General features: G+C 44.7%; 1 protein-coding gene across 10 annotated transcripts in view; it reads left to right on the top strand.

Annotated features, from left to right (window-relative positions):
* LOC134350601 (utrophin-like) overlaps positions 1–17,804 on the top strand; it is a 537,041-nt gene that overhangs the window by 486,527 nt on the left and 32,710 nt on the right. For all 10 annotated transcript variants that reach the window (XM_063056033.1, XM_063056035.1, XM_063056034.1 and 7 more), the window contains one exon: positions 11,930–12,038. In XM_063056033.1, the coding sequence (XP_062912103.1) occupies positions 11,930–12,038 (109 nt within the window). The remainder of the gene's footprint in view (positions 1–11,929; positions 12,039–17,804) is intronic.

The raw sequence follows: 17,804 nt of genomic DNA, 5'->3' as shown, positions 1-17,804 counted from the left end.
CTTAGCATCCTCCTCACAGCTAACACTGCCACCCAGCTTCGTGTCATCCGCAAACTTGGAGATGCTGCATTTAATTCCCTCATCCAAGTCATTAATATATATTGTAAACAACTGGGGTCCCAGCACTGAGCCTTGCGGTACCCCACTAGTCACCGCCTGCCATTCTGAAAAGGTCCTGTTTATTCCCACTCTTTGCTTCCTGTCTGCTAACCAATTCTCCACCCACACCAATACCTTACCCCCAATACCGTGTGCTTTAAGTTTGCACACTAATCTCCTGTGTGGGACCTTGTCAAAAGCCTTTTGAAAATCCAAATATACCACATCCACTTGTTCTCCCCTATCCACTCTACTGGTTACATCCTCAAAAAATTCTATGAGATTCGTCAGACATGATTTTCCTTTCACAAATCCATGCTGACTTTGTCCGATCATTTCACCGCTTTCCAAATGTGCTGTTATCACATCTTTGATAACTGACTCCAGCAGTTTTCCCCACCACCGACGTTAGGCTAACCGGTCTATAATTCCCCGGTTTCTCTCTCCCTCCTTTTTTAAAAAGTGGAGTTATATTAGCCACCCTCCAATCCTCAGGAACTAGTCCAGAATCTAACGAGTTTTGAAAAATTATCACTAATGCATCCACTATTTCTTGGGCTACTTCCTTAAGCACTCTAGGATGCAGACCATCTGGCCCTGGGGATTTATCTGCCTTCAATCCCTTCAATTTACCTAACACCACTTCCCTACTAACATGTATTTCGCTCAGTTCCTCCATCTCACTGGACCCTCTGTCCCCTACTATTTCTGGAAGATTATTTATGTCCTCCTTAGTGAAGACAGAACCAAAGTAATTATTCAATTGGTTTGCCATGTCCTTGCTCCCCATAATCAATTCACCTGTTTCTGTCTGTAGGGGACCCACATTTGTCTTTACCAGTCTTTTCCTTTTTACATATCTATAAGAGCTTTTACAGTCACTTTTTATGTTCCCTGCCAGTTTTCTCTCATAATCTTTTTTCCCCTTCCTAATTAAGCCCTTTGTCCTCCTCTGCTGAACTCTGAATTTCTCCCAGTCCTCAGGTGAGCCACTTTCTCTGGCTAATTTGTATGCTTCTTCTTTGGAATTGATACTATCCCTAATTTCTCTTGTCAGCCACGGGTGCACTACCTTCCTTGATTTAATCTTTTGCCAAACTGGGATGAACAATCACCAGGTAGGAGGTACAGAAGTCTGAAGTTCCTCACCACCAGGTTGAAGAACAGCTACTACCCTTCAACCATTCATTTCTTGAAACAACTTGCAAAACCCCAAGTGGTGCAGTTTAGCAACACCACAACCACTTTGACTGCCTTGCACTAAAATGCAAGGTAATTGTTCTAATTGTGTTTTCTAGTAAAAAGATGTATATTTGATTCTTTTTCTTGTGAATTCTGTTGATGTGTTGCTTTGTGACAGTGGTGCTGCTGTATGCAAGTTATTCATTGCATCTGTGCACAGATGTCCTTGTGCATATGACAATATACTTGACATTGGCTTTGACAAAAACTGGCATCTCTAGCAGGGCAACAGACTCTTGCAGATGTGGTGAGGTACTGAGAAGATGGAACATAAAACGGTACAGGACCGCACAGATCCTTTATCCCATGATGTTATGCTGACCTACATAAATCGACTCTACAATTAAGCTTCCCTCCCATACACCCATAACCCTCCACTTTTCTTTATATCCATGTGCCTATATGAAGCTCTTAAATGCCCCTATTCTATCAGTCTCTACCACCAGCTCTGGGGGTGTGTTCCAGGCACCCACCGCTCCGTGTAAAAGGAAAAACCTATCTCTGACATCTCCCCTAAGCCTCCCAATGCTCACTTTCAGTGGATCTCTCTGGCATTGGCCCTTGCTGCTGTGGGGAAAAGATGCACAGATGTCTCGGCTCCAGCATCTGGAGTAGGATTTAAATCTAAAACCCTTTAGACCAAGGTGCAGAAATGGTGTATTCTTGGAGTCTTCACTGAATGTCCTAATAGAAAAAAGATGTTCACAATTTATGGTCAAATTGGAAATACCTGTCCAAATATATCACTAAATTGGAAAGCTGTTTCCACTGTACCAGCTAATTGAGAATGATGCTCACTGTTGACCAACTATTTTGAATTATCTTCCATAATATGTTAATCACAAATACTGCTGTGACCTTGGCAGCTAAAAACAAATGCTACTTCAGTCTTTTAGCTAATTGGGGATGCTCTTCCTATTCTTTCAGCTAATTGAGAAACTTGGTTCACTCAGTGAAATTTGTGGAGTTGGGACCATATGAGACACTGGACTTCAGAAAATAAACCAATTAATGCAAATATTAACTCTCTCTCTCCTCCCCCCCCCCCCCACAGCACAGTGGTTCTCATCAGGAGCCATATCTCCCACTGCCCACCACTCTCTCTCCCCCCCCCCCCCACGGCACAGTGGTTCTCATCAGGAGCCATATCTCCCACTGCCCACCACTCTCCCCCCCCCCCCCCACGGCACAGTGGTTCTCATCAGGAGCCATATCTCCCACTGCCCACCACTCTCTCTCTTCCCCCCCCCCCACAGCACAGTGGTGCTCATCAGGAGCCGTATCTCCCACTGCCCACCACTCTCTCTCTCTCCCCCCCCCCCACGGCACAGTGGTTCTCATCAGGAGCCATATCTCCCACTGCCCACCACTCTCTCTCTCCCCCCCACCCCCACGGCACAGTGGTTCTCATCAGGAGCCATATCTCCCACTGCCCACCACTCTCTCTCTCCCCCCCACCCTCACGGCACAGTGGTTCTCATCAGGAGCCATATCTCCCACTGCCCACCACTCTCTCTCTCCCCCCCCCCCACTGCACAGTGGTTCTCATCAGGAGCCATATCTCCCACTGCCCACCACTCTCTCTCTCCCCCACCCCTCACGGCACAGTGGTTCTCATCAGGAGCCGTATCTCCCACTGCCCACCACTCTCTCTCTCTTCCCCCCCCCCTCACGGCACAGTGGTTCTCATCAGGAGCCGTATCTCCCACTGCCCACCACTCTCTCTCTCTCCCCCCCCCCTCACGGCACAGTGGTTCTCATCAGGAGCCATATCTCCCACTGCCCACCACTCTCTCTCCCCCCCCCACGGCACAGTGGTTCTCATCAGGAGCCATATCTCCCACTGCCCACCACTCTCTCTCCCCCCCCCCCACGGTACAGTGGTTCTCATCAGGAGCCATATCTCCCACTGCCCACCACTCTGTCTCCCCCCCCCCCACGGCACAGTGGTTCTCATCAGGAGCCGTATCTCCCACAGCCCACCACTCTCCCCCCCCCACCCCTCACGGCACAGTGGTTCTCATCAGGAGCCACTCTCTCTCTCCCCCTCCCACAGCACAGTGGTTCTCATCCGGAGCCATATCTCCCACTGTCCACCACTCTCTCCCCCCCCACCCCACGGCATAGTCGTTCTCATCAGGAGCCATATCTCCCACTGCCCACCACTCTCTGTCTCCCCCCCCACCCCCACGGCACAGTGGTTCTCATCAGGAGCCATATCTCCCACTGCCCACCACTCTCTCTCTCCCCCCTCACCCCTCACGGCACAGTGGTTCTCATCAGGAGCCATATCTCCCACTACCCACCACTCTCTCTCCCCCCCCCCACGGCACAGTGGTTCTCATCAGGAGCCATATCTCCCACTGCCCCCCACTCTCTCTCCTCCCCCCACGGCACAGTGGTTCTCATCAGGAGCCATATCTCCCACTACCCACCACTCTCTCTCCCCCCCCCCTCACGGCACAGTGGTTCTCATCAGGAGCCATATCTCCCACTGCCCACCACTCTCTCTCCCCCGCCCCCCCACGGCACAGTGGTTCTCATCAGGAGCCATATCTCCCACTGCCCACCACTCTCTCCCCCCTCCCCCACAGCACAGTGGTTCTCATCAGGAGCCGTATCTCCCACTGCCCACCACTCTCTCTCTCTCCCCCCCCCCCCACGGCACAGTGGTTCTCATCAGGAGCCGTATCTCCCACTGCCCACCACTCTCTCTCCCCCCCACCCTCACGGCACAGTGGTTCTCATCAGGAGCCATATCTCCCACTGCCCACCACTCTCTCTCCTGCCCCCCCCCCCCCACGGCACAGTGGTTCTCATCAGGAGCCGTATCTCCCACTGCCCACCACTCTCTCTCCCCCCACCCCCACGGCACAGTGGTTCTCATCAGGAGCCATATCTCCCACTGCCCACCACTCTCTCCCCCCCCCCGACGGCACAGTGGTTCTCATCAGGAGCCGTATCTCCCACAGCCCACCACTCTCCCCCCCCCACCCCTCACGGCACAGTGGTTCTCATCAGGAGCCATATCTCCCACTGCCCACCACTCTCTCCCCCCCCCCACAGCACAGTGGTTCTCATCAGGAGCCATATCTCCCACTGCCCACCACTCTCTCTCTCCCGCCCCCCCCCACGGCACAGTGGTTCTCATCAGGAGCCGTATCTCCCACTGCCCACCACTCTCTCCCCCCCCCCCACGGCACAGTGGTTCTCATCAGGAGCCATATCTCCCACTGCCCACCACTCTCTCTCTCCCCCACCCCTCACGGCACAGTGGTTCTCATCAGGAGCCATATCTCCCACTGCCCACCACTCTCTCTCTCCCCCACCCCTCACGGCACAGTGGTTCTCATCAGGAGCCGTATCTCCCACTGCCCACCACTCTCTCCCCCACCCCTCACGGCACAGTGGTTCTCATCAGGAGCCATATCTCCCACTGCCCACCACTCTCTCTCTCTCCCCCCCCACCCCTCACGGCACAGTGGTTCTCATCAGGAGCCATATCTCCCACTGCCCACCACTCTCTCTCCCGCCCCCCCCCCACGGCACAGTGGTTCTCATCAGGAGCCATATCTCCCACTGCCCACCACTCTCTCTCCCCCCACCCCTCACGGCACAGTGGTTCTCATCAGGAGCCGTATCTCCCACTGCCCACCGCTCTCTCTCCCCCCATCCCCCACGGCACAGTGATTCTCATCAGGAGCCGTATCTCCCACTGCCCACCACTCTCTCTCTCCCCCCCCTCACGGCACAGTGGTTCTCATCAGGAGCCGTATCTCCCACTGCCCACCGCTCTCTCTCCCCCCATCCCCCACGGCACAGTGATTCTCATCAGGAGCCATATCTCCCACTGCCCACCACTCTCTCTCTCCCCCCCCCCCCCCACGGCACAGTGGTTCTCATCAGGAGCCATATCCTGCAGCAGCCACAGGTTTAAAATCAAACAAGAAATGCGGAGTCACAGGAGTTTCTGAAAGTGCCATCATAAGTTTATTATTTTAATGAAATATGACTAAAATGTATAAATAAAAAAGAAATTCGTATATGTAATTTAATTGGAACCCCAAATGAAACGAATGGGAAAATGTGCCTGATGATGCAAATGAGGCAGCTAAGCAGCTTTTGAGTGGAGGGGTGAGTGCTACACATCAGTCATCATCTCTGTTCTGCCTGACCACACACAAATAGCCGTTCTCACCCGACAGGGCTGCTGAGCTCTGCTCCACATCCACCCCCAAATCACTGATTATACACTGAGCAGGCGGGCGTGACCCTACGGGATACCCTGCAACCTGCTCCACCAGTTTGTGATTATGATCACTTTGTCATAGATAATTACATGTTAATAGGGAACCATCCGCATCTAATTCCAAACGAAAGACTGTCAGAAGTTGCCAGGATTTCCATTTCAAAACCTATATCAGAAGGGGATTAGTATGGAGGGCCTGGCATGGCCCATGTTGTAGTAATCTCATTAAAACAGTTATGAGTATCACAAACAAAGCAAACATTGGGCAGGGCTGTCTCCAACAAGGCCAGTCAGTGATGTTGTGTATGTGGCCTGGTTACCCAACAATGTTACTAATAAAAACACTGGAGAATGGAGCTAATTTCATGGTTCTTTTTGGCAGAAACCGAACTCGGCACACAGGTACAGATCAATACACGCCTAATAGCGCATGCAACAACGTGTTACTAAAACATAAAGTAGTCCCTTATTATAATGTAGGCTATACGATACACTCCTCCTTTTATTTTAATAGTGTATCAACTGTTTTTTACTGGGGCATTATGCTAAATAAGTAAGTTTACCCTTAACATACAAACATCTACCATTCGTTTACTTTGCAACTTAATAATATCAAATGAAAACAAAGTAACTTAATGATATCAAATTATAGCAAACCTTTTTTTTACTTTTGGTCTAAGACCCATTTATAACTCAAGTCTCCAGGGCGGGGGGAGGGGAGGGTCTTCCCTAGGTTGACCAGCATTGAAGCAAATAGGTCTTCACTCTATTGTCTGGAATAAATTAAACAATCCACAAATTGGCAGGTTCCAGCCATAAAGAGTAGTCACCTCCATTTTGCAAAGATGACGAAAGCAAAGTGAAATCCGTGAAAAGGTGAATGTTATTCTTAAAAATATGTGCAATCATCAAACTGAGATGGCATTGGAAAGTGTCTTCAAATAGTGTGTTCTTCATTCCGTGAATAAACTTGTTTGTTTTAATACAGATTTCCATATAAAAGTCATGAAAAGTTGACCTCTGAGCATAGGGAGTTAAGAAGATGTGCGCCTCCAACTTGCTAAGAGTTCTAGGCAGCAGATTGCCTCCATATAATGAAGACTCCACTCTGCAGCTGTCCTAGATATATACAAATCTCTGTGCTATCACTTGTCTTCCTTACCCATATCTCATTTGTTCCAACTGAGCTAATTACACAGCCAATCTATGTATTCTCCTTAGATTCCAGATAGATAGCCTGACCTTTATGACACCATCTCTTATCGTAATATAACTTTACATCTTCTATTCATGCTTTGTATCTTTGAGCTGGTGATTCCGCAGGAGTGCTGGGAAGATGCTCAGGAGAAGACAGATGCTGGTCTTTTCGGAGATTTAAGCTTATTGAGAGTTTGCAGATCTTCCATTATCTGTTCATCTGTTAACAAGTAATTTAACTGTGCAGGTGCAGGTTTTAGTCTTTTGTCTGTAATTGGGACAGGGTCATTAGGTCTCCTCCTTAGTTTCCTAGTCATTATTGGCTTTACCTCCATAGAATCTCCTGTGAGCTCCATTGTTAGCCTCTCATTCTCAATCATCTTTTTCTTTTCTAACTCAATCTTTTTATCTTCAAATTCCTTCACTGCTGCTTTCTTCTCTTTAATATAATTCCTTTCCATTTGTTCTGTCTCCAGTTGCAGAAAAAGCTCTGCATTTCGTGTTCTTTCCTTGTATTGTTGATCTAGTTTCTTCATCCTTTTCTGATACTCTGCAAAGTGCCTTCCTGTAACTGCCATATCTGTCTTTTGAGAGATATCAGTATCTGCTCTTTTACTTCCAGGTAGTCTTCATCATCCTGCTTATTGGCAATATGTCTCCCTTGCATCCTCTGTATCTTCATCCGAGTTGCAGCCACAGATACTACATTCGTCCTCATTGTCGACGCTCTCTAGCTCCACCTTGTTGTAATAGTCAACAATGGGTGAGAGGAGAGCTGCGGACATCTTCCCCACCAAGCTGTCCTCCTTTGTTGACACATCTAGTGCCTTGATGGTGTGCCAATCTAACTGGATTTTCCTGAGCCATTCCCATCCCAGCAACGGTGGTCCTCCATTTCTCAGTACATAGAGGTTCAGCTGCTGTGTTTTGTCTCCATAGGTCACTGTCACTTTAATTTTACCTTTGGGACACACTTTCTGTCCTGTGTAAGTCTTTAGCAGTGGTTTAGTTCATTTCAGAGGTATGTGAGAAAACAGTCATTTGCAGTCGTGTACAGAGATTACTGTTAAAGTTGAGCCTGTGTCCAACTCCATTTTCAGTCTCACACCTGCCACTTGTGGAGTGATCCTTATTACTCTTCGATCATCTGTCTCTTTCAGGCTGTAAAGTTGCAGACAAGACAATTCACTTTTGACTGAGTCTTTTTCATCAGAACTGCTTTCTTCCTTTTTGTGTACATTGTTGTATTTTCCTTTCTGGGGTTTCTTGTTTCTCTGTATTTTGTCCTTTTTCTGCTGTTTACTAGCTTTGCATACTCTGCCAGTGTGACCCTGTTTGCCACAGTTTCTGCATTCTTTGTCTTTAAACCCTCAGGGTCATGTGACATGTTCCAACAACGGTAACATTTCTTTCCTTCATTTCTGTACAGTGACATTTTATCGGTAGCATATTCCAGAGATTTTTGTTGTATCTCTGAAGCACCCCGTGCTGCTGTGTTTCCGTTGATATTGCAATGTTCAGTGCCTTCTCTAATGTAAGATCTTTTTCACTCAGGAGTAGCTTCTGTGTGGTTTCACAGTGCATGCCACACACTAACCCGTCCTTCAATGCGTTCGATAGACCAGCTCCAAATTGACAATGTTCTGATAATTTGTGTAATTCAGCACAATATTCAGAAATGCTTTCACTTTTGCTCTGATTCCATTTGTGAAATTTAAATCTTTCAGTAATGACCAGTGGTTTGGGGATTAGGTGCTGTTGGAGAGTGTCTACTGTTTGCTTGAACGTTTTGTCAGCTGGCTTTTCAGGGGTTAACAAGCTCCGTAGCAGCCCGTATGTTTTTGCTCCCGTAACACTGAGTAAGGCTATGTCCACACTAGACCGGATAAATCCGTAACTGAAGCTTTTTCTCTTGGTTTTGACCCTCCGTCCACACGAAACAGCGTTTTCCTCTCCCGAAAACGGAGCTTTTCTAAAACATTCTCCAGAGTGTGTAAATCTGAAGACACTGGTTGGGCGGTGTAGTGTGTACAGGGTGACTGGAGCTTTAAAACGCTGTCATGACGTGCCGGGACAGATGGTGGCGGCAGCAAGGCATTTCATTGTTTTCTTGAACGCAACCTCCAACACCACAACAACAATGGCGGACAGCTTCATGCGTGTGTTGTTTATTATCCACGTTTATAGCTGCTTTTTCCAGCGGAGGTTTTCTTTGTATTCCTCAAAGACGTTGTTGAAAACTTTTTCGCTGTTGTTGTAGGTACTCTAGTTTTTGACCAATGGAAATAGCACAACGCCACCGTGGAAACGGAAATAGTATACCGTTTCCTCTTCGCTTGTTTTCTGTAAATGTGTCCTGCGCATGCCCAGTAGGAGGAGATTCACCCAAATACCCGTTTTAATGTGGATGGAGGTATTTTCAAAAATGCCTGGTGTGGACGCCTATCGTTTTTATGTGAAACTGGCGTTTTCAAAATTATCCGGTCTCGTGTGGACGTAGCCTAAGACGCTGGCTTTCTTTTCATCATTAACACCATTAGCATCACAATATAACTCCACTCTTTCAATGTTAAGTTACCCAGTTTTCAATGCCACTATCAAATACTGTAATGATTCCAATCATTGCCATCTTCGTTATGTTAATTTATCCCGTTTTTCCTTGTTTCCTTTTTAGCTAGCTCCTTGCAGTCACAGCACGTTTCACTTGACTCACGTGACCTTTTTGCTAGCGCAGGCGCACTCCATCTAAATGCGTGTGTCGCTCCTTTTCATCTCCCTTCTGGGGCAGGCAGTCTCTCAGTCCCTGGGATTCAGCGCTGGCTGTGGTCTCGCCTGGACGTGCTGCGACTCCGACTGTGTCTCTTGGTCTCGACCCTGGCTGTACTCCCATTTCCTTTCGGACTCGCGGCCTTGCTCTGCCTCCTTCTCCTGCTCCTTGGCTCGTTCCTTGCGCTCTTCCTCCGAGTGTCGTTATCAACTAAAACCCGGCGTTCCGATAAGATGTAGGTTCATTAACTTCGTAGCCAAAGCAATGTCCCCTTGGATCCCATGCCTCCTTACTTTCTCAATAAGCCTTACATGGGGTACCTTTATCAAATGCTATAATAGTTCAAGCAAAATTTCTGGGTAACAACTGATATTTAAAATAAGTTTCAACAACTCTGAGAGAAAGCAAAGTTGATTTTAATTGGACTTCCCAATCTCTTATCCAGTTGAATGTGGTTTTAGTCAAGCTTGTAACTCATAACAGTCTAGATGTTGTGAAAAGAGGTGATATTCGATAATCTTTAACCAAGTTGCAACAGAGATATTCAAAAACTTGCTGGCTTGCATCAGTCACATGGATATCACTAAATACCCAAAGTAACATTATTAAGTACTTTTTCATTGTTGTTGGAAAGAATATTATCTATATTTTAAATAAAATATCTATTCAGAGCTTTGAAATTGTTTTATTTTTCATACACACCTATAAAATTATACTGAATATATAATAATATCTGTAACCTGTTAAAATATAAATATTGACTGGATATTAGAATAATTAGTACAGCTGACCCAAAAAAAACTTGGAACGATGGAGGGTGGAGAGCTGAATGGAAGTCACAAGTGGGCCACGAGCTGAAAAAGGTTGAGAACAACTGCATTTGCAGATGTCGAAACCTTAAATGCAATCAGTGTATTTGTCCAATGGCCTAAAGGAAGCTGGCATTTCTGTATAAATATTTATTTCTGCTTCATGATAATTACGAACTACCCCAAATAAGGGCTGCATAAAATGCTATCAGAATCATGAAGAGAACAATATAACCCATAGTCTTTAATTTTGCTAAAAAAAAATCACTTTGCATCCAGACCATAAGATACAGGAGCAGAATTAGGCCATTTGGCCCATCGAGTCTGCTCTGCCATTTCATCATGGCTAATCCAATTTTCCTCTCGGCTCCAATCTCCTGCTTTCTCCCCATATCCCTTCATGCCCTGACCAACCCAGAATCTATCAACCTCTGCCTTAAGTATGCATAAATATTCGGCCTATGGCAAAGAATTCTGAATATGATGCAGGTGGATGCTTTCCTGGTGTCATGGATTCTTGATTGCCTGACTGGCAGACCACAGTACGTGTGCTTGCAACACTGTGTGTCCGACAGAGTGATCAGCAGCACTGGGGCTCCACAGGGGACAGTCTTGTCTTCCTTTCTCTTCACCATTTATACCTCGGACTTCAACTAATGCACAGAGTCTTGTCATCTTCAGAAGTTTTCTGATGACTCTGCCATAGTTGGATGCATCAGCAAGGGAGATGAGGCTGAGTACAGGGCTACAGTAGGAAACCTTGTCACATGGTGTGAGCAGAATTATCTGCAGCTTAATGTGAAAAAGACTAAGGAGCTGGTGGTAGACCTGAGGAGAGCTAAGCACTGGTGACCCCTCCAGGGGGTCAGTGTGGACATGGTGGAGGATTACAAGTACCTGGGGATACAAATTGACAATAAACTGGACTGGTCAAAGAACACTGAGGCTGTCTACAAGAAGGGTCAGAGCCGTGTCTATTTCCTGAGGAGACTGAGGTCCTTTAACATCTGTCGGATGATGCTGAGGATGTTCTATGAGTCTGTGGTGGCCAGTGCGTTCATGTTTGCTGTTGTGTGCTGGGGCAGCAGGCTGAGGGTAGCAGACACCAAGAGAATCAACAAACTCATTCGTAAGGCCAGTGATGTTGTGGGGATGGAACTGGACTCTCTGACGGTGGTGTCTGAAAAGAGAATGCTGTCTAAGTTGCATGCCATCTTGGACAATGTCTCCCATCCACTACATAATGTACTGGGTGGGCACAGGACTACATTCAGCCAGAGACTCATTCTACCGAGATACAACACAGAGCATCATAGGAAGTCATTCCTGCCTGTGGCCATCAAACTTTACAACTCCTCCCTCGGAGGGTCAGACACCCTGAGCCAATAGGCTGGTTCTGGACTTATTTCCTGGCATAATTTACATATTACTATTTAATTATTTATGGTGCAACTGTAACAAAAACCAATTTCCCCCGGGATCAATAAAGTATGACTATGACTATATTTCACCAAAGTTTAAAACAATATGGCATGATTACTGTATAACGTGGATTTTTTTTTCCAGCCATTAACGGAATCAAAGCTGAATGGAGTTAATGCTGTTTCTCCATCTGCGTCCTTTCAACTCGCTGAAAACGGTCAAACATTTAATGAGGACTTCAGCTCACAGGCAGGTTAGTGATGATTATTTTATAAATTCACCAGCTGAATTGCCAGAGAAGTGACCCTTACCAATCAGACAAGTTAACCATTGTTAGCAGCATTGCTCAGAATGGCACATGTGTGAACATAGAATATTAAAAAGCCACTTAGCCCATTAGTTTACTTTGGCTGTAAACTCTGCTTTTGCTTTTCTATCCCTCAGTCTCCTGACAGATGAAAGCTCCAAATATGTTTCATTTAAAATTACTTCTCATATTATGCAACCTTAAGCATTGGATTCACTTAGCTGAAGGACATTGCAGCTCTGGAATTCAGAAATAGGGAAGGTAGAATTTAGAAAAAAACCCACTAAAATGGAGGAACTTTTACCTGTCTTTGTTGGATTAAAAGTGAATAAATTATCAGCTCCTGATGAAATGTACTAAAGGCTCTGGTGGGAGTCAAGGACTCTGACAGAGTTTTAATTATTTTCTGGCCACATGCCAAGCGTCTGATTACTGAGGAGAGCAAATGTGATATCTTTGTTCACGAAGGGCAGCAGGAATAAATCAGGTAATATAGGCAGTGAGCCTATTGTCAATGATTAGTAATAACTGAGGGATAAGATTAATCTACGTTTGGGAAGATAGAGATTAGTCTAAATTAGGCAGCATGAAAGGGGGAGGGGATATCCTTTCAGACCAATTCAACTGAGTATTTTAAAGAACATACCAAAGTGATTTGATGAAAGCAGTGTAGTTGATGTATCTCATTAAGGCCTTTGACCAGATCATGCATAGCAACCTCATCCAAAGGATCCAAGCCAAGCTGCCCAATGCATCCAAAATTGGCTCGATAATTGGAGGCACAGAGATGGCAGTGGGAAATTCTGCCTTTGGAATTGTGTGACAGGGATCTATGCTGGAACTTGTCTGTTTGTTATGTACATATTTGATTTAACTGTAGGAGTATGAATTGTTGGTAAAGGCAAATGTAACATCAGCATTCATTTCAGGAGGTCTAGAATAAAAGCAAGGATGTAGTACTGAAGCTTTATAAGGGGTTAGTCATACCACATTTGTAATATTGTGAGCAATTTTGGACCCTGTATCTGAGAGAAAATGTGCTAGCGAGGGTCCAGAGAAGGATCTGAAGAATGATTCTGGATATGAATTACTCGAGCCACTGTTACAACACTGCAGGCTGTTCTGGTTGCCTCTGAACAGGCAAAAATGTTATTGCACTTTGGAGAAGAGCAGATTACCCAGGTTGTTACCTGGAATAAAGCATCTCAATAGTGAGAAGGCACTGGGTAGGCTGGCTTTCTTTTGCTTTGAGCAGAGTAGACTGAAGGGGAACCTAATGAAGTATACAAAATTCTGAGTGGCATAGACTTGGTAGGTCGTAAGAAGCTTTTCCCCACAGCAAAGATAAGACCATAACAAATTGGAGCAGAATTAGGCAATTTGGCCCATTGAGTCTGTGGCTGCCATTCCATTATGGCTGCTTTATTATCTGTTTCAACCCTATTCTTCTGCCTTCTTCCCATAACCTTTGACACCCTGAATAATCAAGAACCTTTCAACCTCTGCTTTAAATATACTCAATAACTTGGCCTCCACTGTAGTAATGAATTCCACAGATTCACCACTCTCTGGCTAAAGAAATTCCTCCTCATCTCTGTACAAAATTGGACGTCCCTACATTCTGAGGCTGTGTCCTCTTGTCCAGACTCCCCCATTACGGAAAATATCCTCTCCATATCCATTCTGTCTCGGCCTTTCAATATTTGATAGGTTTCAATGAGATTCCCCCTCATTGTTCTAAACTCCATTGAGTATAGGGTCGGAGCCATCAAACACTCTTCATACGTTAACATTTTTATTTGTAGAATCATTCTTATGAACCCCCCCGGACCCTCGCTAATGCCAGCACATCATCTTGTTGCTGCCTGTAAGGAGTTTGTACGTTCTCCCTGTGACACGTGGGTTTCTCCATGTCCAGGTGCTCCGGTTTCCTCCTACAGTCCAAAGGCATATCCGTTTGTAGGTTAACTGCTCGTTATAAATTGTCCCATGATTAGGATTAAATTAGGCTCGGATTAAATCCAGAGACTGCTGGGCGGCGCAGCTCAAAGGGCCTATTTCACGCTGTATCTCAATAAATAAATAAGGGGCCCAAAGCTGCTCACAGTACTCCAGGTGTGGTCTGACCAATGTCTTAAAAAGCCTCAGCGTTGCATCATTGTTTTTGTCTTCTGGTCCTCAAAACAAATGTTAACATTGCATTTGCTTTGCAACATACACAAAATGCTGGAGGAACTTAGCAGGCCAGGCAGCATCTATGGAAAAAAGTACAGTCAACATTTCAGGCCAAGACCCTTCAGAAGGACGAAGTCTACACTCTTTTCCATCGATGTTACCTGGTCTGCTGAGTTCCTCCAGCATTTTGTGTGCGTTGCTTGGATTTCCAGCATCTGCAGATTTTTTTTGTTTGTGATTGCATTTATTTTCCTTACCACAGACTCAAGTTAGCCTTTAAGGAATCTTGCACAAGAACTCCCAAGTCCCTTGGCACATCTGATTTTTTTTTTGAATTTTCTGCCCATTTAAAAAAAAGTAGTCTACACCTTTTTTCCTTTTACCATACTCTTCCCTACACTATATACCATCTGCCAACTCTTTGCCAGTCCTTCTGCGGACTCTCTGCTTCCTCAACACTACCTGCCCCTCCACCTATCTTTGAATCATCTATAAACTTGGCCACAAAGCCGTCTATTCTGTCATTCAAATTATTGACATATAACATGAAAAAAGCAGTCCCAGCACTGATCCCTGTGGGACACCACTAATCACTGGCAGAACACCAGAGTATGCCCCCTTTATTCCCACTCTTTGCCTCCTGCCAATTAATCAGTCTTCCGTCCATTATCTTTCCTATAATACCATGGGCTCTTATGTTGTTAAGCAGCCTCATGTGCTGCACCTTGTCAGAGGCATTCTGAAAATCCAAGTAAACAGCATCAACTGACTTTAAAACTCAAAAGTCTTAAGGTGTATAAGTCACTTGAGCCAGTTGAATTACATCCCAGAGTCCTGGGAGAAGTTGCTGAAGAGATAACGGATGCATTGATCATGATCTTTCCAGAATCACTTGATTCTGGCACAGTCCCAGAGAACTAGAAGAATGCAAATGTCACTCTACTCTTTAAGAAGAGAGGAAGGCAGAAGAAAGGAAATTGTTGGTCAAATAGCCTAACCTCAGTGCTTGGGAAAGTGTTGGAGTCTATTATTAAGGATGTGATTTCGAGGTACTTGGAGACTAATGACAAAATAAGTCAAAGTCAGCATGGGTTTTGTAAAGGGAAATCTTGCCTGATAGATCTGTTAGAGTTCTCCAAGGAAGCGACGAGCAGAGTGAACAAAGGAGAGGCAGTGGATTTACTTGGATTTTCCGATCGGTCTGATCATTTCCTGATTGGTCAGGACATCAAAGGATATGGCGAGAAGGCAGGTGTATAGGGTTGAATGGGATCTGGGATCAGCCATGATGGAATGGCAGAGCAGACTCGATGGGCTGAATGGCCTAATTTGACCCCTGTGTCTTTTGGTCTTTCCTTTGTCTCTCCTGTCTGTTGTTTCCTCAAAGAATTCCAACAATTTTGTCAAGCAAGGTTTCCCCTTGAGGAAACCATGCTGACCTTAGCTTATTTTATCATGTGTCTCCAAGTATCCTGAAACCTCATCCCCAATAATGGACTCCAACTTTTACCAACCATTGAAGTCAGGCCAACTGGCCTTATATTTCCTTTCTTCTGCTCCCTCCCTTCTTAGTGAGTGCAGTGACATTTTTTGCAATTTTCCTGTCCTGTGGAACCATTCCAGCATCCAGTGATTCTTGAAAGGTCATTACAAATGCCTCCACAACCTCTTCAGCTACCTCTTTCAGAACCCTGGGATGTAGTCCATCTTGTCCAGGTGACTCTTCTACCTTCAGACCTTTCAGTTTCTCAGGCACAACTTCCTTAGTAATAGCAACTGCACTCACTTCTGTCCCCTGGTATTAGCAGTATGCCAAAAATTTCCTCTGCCATTTCTTTGCCCCCTATCCCCCCCCCCATTGCTACCTCTACAGCATCATTTTCCAGCAGTCTGACATCCACTCTCACCTCCCTTTTACTCTTTATATATCTGAGAAAACTTTTTTCCTTTTTATATTATTGGCTAGCTTACTTTCATATTTCATCTTTCTGTCCTTATGGCTTTTTAGTTGCCTTCTGTTTTTTTAAAGCTTCATATTACTCTTAACTTCCCATTAATATTTGCTATATTATATGCCCTGTCTTCTCCTTTTATGCTGTCCTTGACTTCTCTCATCGGCCCTGGTTGCCTCATCCTCCTTTTTGAAAAATATTACTTTTATCTTTGGGATGTATCTATCCTGCACCTTCCAAATTGCCCCAGAAACTCCAGCCTTGGCTGTTCTTGTGTCCTCCCATCAAGATGAATAAAACCTGTGAGAATCGGGTAATAGTGAGGAAGCTAAAGGGGATCTCGGGAAGAAGCTACTGAACCAGAGGGTGTTTGGAATCTCGAACATGATATCTGAGGGGGTGGTGGAGATACATTTTAGAAAAATCAGGATGAGCACTTGAGTTGCCAAGGCATAAAAGAATATGGGTCAAGTACTGGAAAATGGGATAAGATGTGTTCTTGATAGTCACCATGCTTGTGGTAGGGTGAAGGGCCTGTTTCAATTATGTATAACTCTGTTTCTTATTTAATATTATGTAATCAAGGAGCCATGTTGCACTCTTTTTTGAAGAATATTTAATTGGTTGCAATTATTTTTGTCGCCATGTTCTATATTCTGAAATCTATATTCAAAAGTGAGTGAATTGTGTGTTGAAAGCTGTATGCCACTAATTGCAACATAGCTGGATTGTGAAGCTTTGACTTTTTGTTCAAATATATCTCTATTTATGAATGATGCTCTGCTGCACCTGGGCTGACCTGGACCATGGGATGGTTTTGGATGTGGCTCACACTCTCAATTTCCAGTGGTGGAATTTTTCAATCTCAGCTGTAACATCTCAGGGAATTATCATTGTAGGTCAGCTAACTAACACTACTTTGAAATTACTCTTAAAAAGCAATTTAAGATTTATACATTTTGAAATAAAATAGTGTTTTACTTTTTTTAGCATTTTCTTTTCAGATGTTCTGTAGTATTGAGCATAAGATTTTTACCTGTTTTGTTTCTTGAGTGCTTCCCTGGATTTGATTCTGATGAAAAGAAGTTTAATTGGATTAACTTGAAAACTAATCAAAAGTTTCAGTCTCGAGTGCAACATGGAGCACTGGTTCAGTATCGACAGAAAAACCATAAATTAATTAGAGACCATTTAAAATTATTAATTTTTGAGAGACTAAAACCTGATGCATAAAAAATATTGCAGATAAATGGAGTGGTAGGAGGTTGCCATTCAATCTATCCATGGAACTGCAATTCCTCGTCCATTCACGTAAATCTCTTAATTAATCCTTTCCTGATAAATTGACCAAAACTTCCTTTTGCACCCTATGCATTTGAAAAAGCATTTGGACTCCATGATTTTTAACATTTCCTCTCATCTATTAAGATTTGAGTATTAAAAACTTCCAAATCTCTCTTCACATTCACCTCTTAAAAGTATATTCCATATATTATTGTCCTTTTGTCTCATTCTTCTGATCAAAATGCATCATGTGAAACAATTTTTTGCATTCATTTTCATCTGCCCATTTCCCTAGCCTGTC

Source organism: Mobula hypostoma, chromosome 8 (genome assembly GCF_963921235.1).
Source record: "Mobula hypostoma chromosome 8, sMobHyp1.1, whole genome shotgun sequence".
Lineage (NCBI taxonomy): Eukaryota > Metazoa > Chordata > Chondrichthyes > Myliobatiformes > Myliobatidae > Mobula > Mobula hypostoma.
The sequence above is the reverse complement of the archived record's forward strand: the minus strand, read 5'-3'. Positions and strand labels throughout refer to the sequence as shown.